At 37.8% G+C, this 7,578-nt stretch overlaps 1 protein-coding gene and 1 long non-coding RNA gene across 3 annotated transcripts in view; one reads left to right on the top strand and one right to left on the bottom strand.

Moving 5' to 3' along the window:
- LOC137019243 (uncharacterized) overlaps positions 1-3,974 on the bottom strand; it is a 30,788-nt gene extending 26,814 nt beyond the window's left edge. The window contains exon 1 of the long non-coding RNA XR_010894983.1: positions 3,844-3,974. This is a non-coding gene — a long non-coding RNA (uncharacterized lncRNA). The remainder of the gene's footprint in view (positions 1-3,843) is intronic.
- On the top strand, positions 3,954-7,058 carry hlx1 (H2.0-like homeo box 1 (Drosophila)). Of its 2 annotated transcripts, XM_067384493.1 has the most exons (4): positions 3,954-4,487; positions 4,671-4,829; positions 5,048-5,232; positions 6,472-7,058. In XM_067384493.1, the coding sequence occupies exons 1-4, from the start codon at positions 4,079-4,081 to the stop codon at positions 6,772-6,774; spliced, it is 1,056 nt and encodes a 351-aa protein (XP_067240594.1). In that variant the 5' UTR covers positions 3,954-4,078; the 3' UTR covers positions 6,775-7,058. The 2 variants fall into 2 exon arrangements, with proteins under 2 accessions (XP_067240594.1, XP_067240595.1); XM_067384494.1 differs by lacking the exon at positions 4,671-4,829 and having other exon boundaries at positions 6,472-7,055.
- The last annotated feature ends 520 nt before the right edge of the window (positions 7,059-7,578 follow it).

The following is a 7,578-nucleotide window of genomic DNA, read 5'->3' as shown; positions in this document are numbered from 1 at the left end:
GGCGCTTCAGCTGGATCTTCGACTGGACCGTAATGGTTTGTTATGACCTTTCCGCGTTTCCATTAGTCTCGCTGTTATTTAACATTTAGCTTTTGATTTAACCCCGTGTATATCGGCCAAGAAGAGTAACTGGATTCCTTTACAAACAAAAGGCCAAAGACTTGAATCTGCGCTGCTCATGTAAACGCATCTTGAGACCGATTACATAGCATCAACGACAATAAAAAACGAATGACAGCCTTATCGGTGGATAATATAATTTCTGCTTTGCTTTTGTCCAGTAGATTTTGAGTAAATACTGTGTAAAGTAAAATAAAAGCAGGCCTTTTAATAAATAGAGTGAGCAGATTGTATTGTGTCTCTAAAATGTCTATTTTGTCTTCGTTTTGTGTCTAGAAAAACATCCTCACTGAAGCCGAAAGGGGGGCATTATTTTCCATGAACCCCGCCCCCCCCACCCCACCCCTTCCAAATTTATTTTTTTTCAAAAAAAAAAAAAAAAAAGTTTATATAAATTAATAAATATAAGGAAATAAACGTTTATGGCGCTAAATCGCGTTTTTGCGTGGAGCGATTTCCGATCTTTATATGCCTATTTTAAAAAGCTTAATTGTACATTTACATATTTAAAAAAACAATAACATTTTATATATTTTTAGTTGATGTTTGGCTATTTGTGTTAGCAGTGTCAAAATATAAATCTGATTCGCGAGACGAAATTCAATAGTTAATCCCTAAAAGTCACTAAATTGTTCGCACGCTGTAGCTATGGTTTTTGGTTGAACTATTTATATAATTAAATACCGATAGTTTTGATAAGCGTTACCTGTTAACCATCTTATATCGCTGCACCCACAGAGCCCAACTACAAAAATAAAAACGATAATCGGAACTTTTTATCTCACAATTCTGCCTTTTCTTCCTTGTAATTGCAAGTTTATATCTCACAGTTCAGACTTTTCTTCTAAGAATTGCTTGTTTATATAAAAATTCTGAGTCATTGACGATCTTCAATAGCGGAAGAATGACACTCAATTAATAATAAAATAAGCGTTTAATCAGAACAACGTCTATATTTTTTTGCGCTGCTTCACTAATATGATTAGGCTACTGAAGGATTTCTATTCTGTCAAGGGTCCGTTTAAAAATGCAATTAATTATCCGTAACAAATGTTTCCCGAGACTGTCAAATCCCCAGAATGAACCGCAGTGAGCTGGCTAGATTGCCATTGAACTCTCAGGACAGTGATTTCATCAGCCAGAGGGAATTTGGGAAAACAAACCAATTCCGCAAGGTCTCCAAACTTTCCCAGGATCGGCATTTAACGATTATGATATTTTAATTTCCTAATGTTTCCAGCATGAAGGGTCCTGTCACTGCTGACAGACAGATGCTCCTGATGGGGCGGTCCAGGAATAAAGCCATTCCCAAAGGACCAGTAGATGATGTTATCACTGCAAATAGGAAGAAAGAGCCACCGTTCAGATCAAATCACTAAAGTGATTAAGGCAAGGATAATGTTTTATCTGACCACAACAGACGAGCACGTTTTTTTTTTTTTTTATTCTGCATATCTTCACTGTCTTTGAATCGCTGGTTTAATTACTGCAGCAGAAGATTTTGTGCTTTCAACACGAATATATTTATCACAATACAGGCGTAGATATAGATAGGAATGCAGATATGGATATGGACAATAAAGATATCCGGAAGCTCTGGGTTGAACCTGTTTTCTTCCGTATAGACAATTGCATTGTACAGCGAGACTTTCATCCTGGATCTCTTGACCTGAGCACGATATTCCGCATATATTAAACGCATTTATTTATGTTATAAAACATTAATAGGTAAAGTAGCCTACACTTTAGAACGCGTTTGAAAAAATAAAAGGAAACAAACATGTGTTTATATGGCCGGATTAAATAATTAATTAGTTAATAATTTCATTCTTTTCAGAATACAAAAACGGAAAAGGTTATTATAGATCTGCACACTATAGATCGAGAAATACAATTAAATTTAGATTCATTTTAATGTTATAGAACAAACTTTCAGAGACGGCTAAAAAAATCGAATTCAAATGGTTCTCTCAGAACATATCTTTAATCTTTTTAGTGTTTAAACAAAATGCAATTTGAATTAAATTATGAATTTCAAAATGTTAAATATTATTAGTCATGTTTTAGTAAAAATGTGATTCTTGATTATGTTAAATTGCATATATATAGGCTGTAATCGTTCATACACTAAAAAAATGTTGGGTTAAATGTTTGACTGACGTGCTGGGTAGTTTTATTTAACCCAACTATTGTTTAAAAAAATACTGTATTGCTTGCCGAATAGTATATAAACCCAAAGTATGTTGGAAATTAAAATGTATTAATAAGTTCAATGAATAGTAACATTTTTGCTTATTAATAAATGTTCACCCTCTGATTATTAGCTATTGTTGCTTCTAGTAATTATGTCTGATTTTTAATTTCCAACTTATTTTGGGTTCATTTTAAGCCAGACATATTAGTAATTTTTAAACAATAGCTGAGTAAAATAAAACGACCCAGCACGTTGGTCAAGCTTTTAACCCAACCGCTGGGTTTGTCCATTTTCAACCCAGCATTTTTAGCTGTTGAATGACTCCAGTAGGTGAAATGCCCGCGGTGTTGCAGGTTTTATGACCTGTTTTATTATGTCGCTCGTGAGTCTCGGGCCTTTCAGGGTTCCAAGACGCGCCACCGGCACCTGAAATAACGTGCGCGTTCACCCGCAGCGCGTCTTCCGCATCCTCTTCCCTGGATTGTTTTGACTGCTTGATCGAGAGCGAAGCGGTACATTTCATCTCTAAATTTAAACCGGAATGGAGTCATTCGAAAACACCGTGATAGGAGGCAGTCAGGGTCATTGACCTTTCCGGTAATGAATCACGGCTAATGAACGCCACAGAGGAAGAGAGATATTCTAAAAAACACCATGGGGTAAACTCATCTGCTCTCATTAATGATCATAAAAATAGCAACATACCAATGCAATACAAGTATAACACAAATGTAATAATTATGCTATTATTTTGATCCGTTTTTGTTTTTTCCACTGTAAACAGCGCTCTAATTTTGGCACAGTGATATAAAGTTGTCATGGGCTGAACGTGTACATATGTATGAAGTATCGCCTCTGAAGTTAATTGTGTTTTCGTTTCAGCGGAGAATAGATTTCCTCTGTTTATTATAAGCATAAGGACGGATTTGCGTCACCGCGCGACTTGCGAGTTGAGATAAAGTTGCACAAATATTGAAAAAAGGAAGTGCTAACAGTCATTATAAAGTTCCACCTCTCCGAGCCGGAGGAAGTGAGGGTCCTCTGCTGTATCCTAAAATACTAAAGCATCTTCTATTTTTGGCCTAAATCTAGCAGGAATATCCGCTCATTTAGCCCGAATCAGAGCTCATCAAAAACAGGATGACTTGCATCGAGAAACTCCTGTTTCCTGATCCCAGAACACACCAGACTTTTGATTGTGGATCATTTTTATATCATTTTGTTTTTTGAAAATTAAAAAACATGATCGGAACTGCATGCAAAACTCATTGTTTATCTGTAATGTGTCTCTAAAATTATAAAATAAAACTGTTTATTACACGTATCATATGCACGCGAAAACTCATTTTGCATGAGATTAAACGTTGATACGCATTTTTATGAGAATCTAAAAGTTCGCTAATATATCGAAAAATTAAGCATTTATTTGCATATGCATGAATTCATTTTCACGTGCAATATCCAATTAAAATAGCTTAATGTTTTATCATCTGAACAATAGCCATTTAATAAACGTGTTTTTTTTTTACCAGTCGTAATGGAAGTGCTCTCGGTCAAACTCATCGTCTTTGGGGCGTGTTGGACTCTTCTGTCAACTTCCATTGGCTCAGAAGGAGCCAATCAATAACGGAACTCCTGCTTAGAGCGTTTTGGACTCCTGTCTGGAGTTTCATACTTGAGGAGAAACGCAAGAGACGGCAACTCCTTAAAGTACTCGTCGCATGCGAGATTCTCTGTCAAGAAGTTTTGGATTCTCCTGCCAGGATGTACACGACGGGATTGAATCCGTTCTACGCGTCGAACTTCAGCCTTTGGACTGCGTACTGTTCGGGTGGTTTTGGGGTGGATAGCATGAAAAAACCCTCGTTCTGCATTGCTGATATTCTGCACGTTGGAGATGCTGAGAACATCCCCGGGTCATCTTCGCTTATGGCCCATATTGGGGCCCGGGCGTCCGGATCACCGCTGCGCCCGTCCCCGGTCACTCCGGACGCGCGCTTGCACCCCGCGTCCGCGTATCACCGGCATGGAATACACTTGACATCTGCGTCCAGAGGCGCGATGCACGCGCAGTCCGTCCCCCCGCCGTCAAGTAAAGACCTCAAGTTCGGAATCGATCGGATATTATCCACAGACTTCGAGCCGAAGGCTAAAGAATCTCCATCTTTGAGAGGTAAGACAGTGAACCACTCTTCATGTATCACATCACACCTCACTTATGATGACAAAACGATCAGATTAATTTAGAATAGTCTTGTTTGGACGCGTCCACCCCAATAGCCTATATTTACGCAATTTAATGTCCCTGCTCAACTGGAACTAGTTGAATTGTTTGGTTTTTGTCGTTCTGTAACAGATCTCACATCGATTGTTAGTCCGAATCGGCAGTCAGCAGTCCATGTGTCTGCCAGCCCGTACTTCGCGTCCATAGACCCGACCATGAGCGAAACCTCCTCCATGATGGGTTCAATAAGCAGACAATCAGGGCAACATCAGTTTCAAGACACCTTCCCAGGTAGTGTAGACATCCCAGTTGAGCCCTAAAGACGAGAACCTGCATGGATGAAGCTTTAATCTGAATGCATGTGATTATTTCGCACATGCATATATATTTATATGTACAGATGATTCAATAACACGCACTCGCAAAGTCATTGCATGTTTGCATTTGTTGTCTAAATTGCGTTGGAATCCCCTCGTGTTCTAATGGCGTGTGTTGTTTGACTCAAACAGGGCCGTATGCAGTGCTTTCCAAAGACACAATGCCACAGACGTACAAGAGGAAAAGGTCCTGGTCCAGAGCCGTGTTCTCCAACCTCCAGCGGAAAGGCCTCGAGAAGCGTTTCGAAATCCAAAAGTACGTCACGAAACCGGATAGAAAACAACTGGCTGCCATGCTGGGACTCACCGATGCACAGGTGATTATTCATGCAATTCAAGTGCATAATAAAAACAAAAAAAAAGCTGATTTATCTGGAGTGCTCGTGGAAAAACTGCAGCATTGCGACACAAGCGTTTCTAGAGAAATGAAAGTCAATTATAACGAATTATTGCAAATAAAGGAGGGGTGCAATCGTTTCATTTCATAACATCCTAATTTAGGGCATTGGGTAAGAGTTTCTGTCTTGTTTTATATCGGAAATGACACGACTAACAGCCTGAGAAATGTGATAAGAGTTTCAAAACTTTCCAGTAAAGTTTGGAAACTGAATCTCTGCCCTGCTTCAGTGAAAAGGTAAAATTGTCGCCAGTCCAATAAAAACATTTCGATTTTTAATTTGTGCATGCGTTAAAAGTGGACAAACCCAGCGAGTGGGTTTATTTAACCCGGCGGTTGGGTTAAATGTTTGACCCAACCTGCTAGGTAGTTTTATTTAACTCAACTATTGTTTAAAAATTACAGTATTGCTTGCTTGTAGTGAACCCAAAGTATGCTGGAAATTAACATTTATTTTTAATGAATTATAATGAAACAATAACGATTTATTAAATTGATTATTAATAAATGTTCACCTTTTGATTATTATTGTTGTCTCTACTAATTATGTGTCTGATTTTTTAATTTCCCACCTATTTTAGGTGACATATAGTCATTTTTTAAACAATAGTTGAGTTAAATAAAACTGCCCAGCATGTTCGGGAAACATTTAACCCAACCGCTGGGTTAAAACAACTCAATCGCTGGCTTAGTCCATTTTCAACCCAACTTGAGTTGTTTTTAACACGCTGATCATCACAAAAAATATAAAATAAAAAATCAAAACAGTAGATAATTGCCTAAATAGGCTACACTGTAAAACAAAACAAAACAAAATAATATATGAATATATACTGTGTTTATACGTTTTGGTCAAATATGGACAAACTCAACCATTGCGTTTAAAAATTGTATTTTAAAAATTAACCAATGGTTGGGTTTGTCTGAAACAACCCAGCATTTTTCTAACAATAATAAACAAATAGGCTACATAAAAAATTGCTGGGTTGTTTCAACCAATGTTTGGGTCAAAAATGGACAAACCCAACCATTGTGATTAAAAAAATATATATTTGACCAAAACATTGTTTTTTTTAGAGTGTATAATTAAATTATATAATAATAAATAAATGCATACATAAAATATTCTAGCATAATAACGTTTATAACCTTGTTTTAGGTCAAAGTTTGGTTCCAGAACCGGCGGATGAAATGGCGGCATTCCAAAGAAGCGCAGGCGCAGAAGGACAAAGAGAAAGAACAGCCGGATAAATCCGCGACCGAGACCGAGCAGAAAGAACGCGACGACTCCGAATGCGAAAGCGAACCGAGCGAGTCCGAATTCGAAGACGGAGCGGAGGACAAAAGCGACGTGGACATTTCTGACCTCAGCAAAGCCAGTGTGATTATTCCCAGCACGCAGGACACATCCAGCACAAACTCCACGACAGAACCGAGCTCAGCCACACAACTGCTGCTGTGAGTCAACGGAACCGAGTCATCTGGTGTGAACACCTCAAACACACGGGACAGAGACACGCAATAGAGCACAAACACACACAGACAGGCCTACTTGAGCCATCGTTTCATGTCTTCCATTGTGAAACAGACCCTTCGTGATCCCTGAGAGAGGAAAGCATCGCTCTGCCTGAACCGAACCACTCGCCCTTCTTTATGACGATTTGGGAATTGAATGTTCATGAATTAAGACTTGATTGTATTATATTTCGTCTGTAAGTATTTGCACTGAAAATGTAAATAAACGTTTGTTACTAATATTCCAAGTGGTGTATTTATGAAAGTCATCATCCAAAACGCAGAAATTACACCGATTCATTTAATAAATAAACAATTAAAAAGCGAATTCATTTGGGATTTCGCCACTTTTTATGTTAATGTTCGGAATGATTATTAAATATAGCATAATAATAATAATAGGCTAATCATTGCCAACATTGTTATTATGATTCCTATTTTCACTGTAGGACATATTTTATGCACATAAACATGATATGTGTTGCGACACATTTCTCACTAATAGCTTATTGTCGGCTATATGACAATATTGCATAATTTACTAGATTATAACCGAGACATTTTCACAATTTTGCAGGAGAGATTAGATCAGACAACACATCAAACAACCATTATTGTGAAAGTATACATCATTTTTAAACCTTATTATGACAAAAACAAGATACAGGAGGAAGATTGGGGCAAGTTGTCACAAGCTTTTTTTTCTCTCTAGCAGGTTTTGTATGTTGCAACAACTAACTATTGCATATAT

The sequence above is a fragment of the Chanodichthys erythropterus genome, chromosome 4, assembly GCF_024489055.1.
Source record: "Chanodichthys erythropterus isolate Z2021 chromosome 4, ASM2448905v1, whole genome shotgun sequence".
NCBI lineage: Eukaryota > Metazoa > Chordata > Actinopteri > Cypriniformes > Xenocyprididae > Chanodichthys > Chanodichthys erythropterus.
Note: the sequence above shows the minus strand (reverse complement) of the source record. Positions and strands in the feature narration are given on the sequence as shown.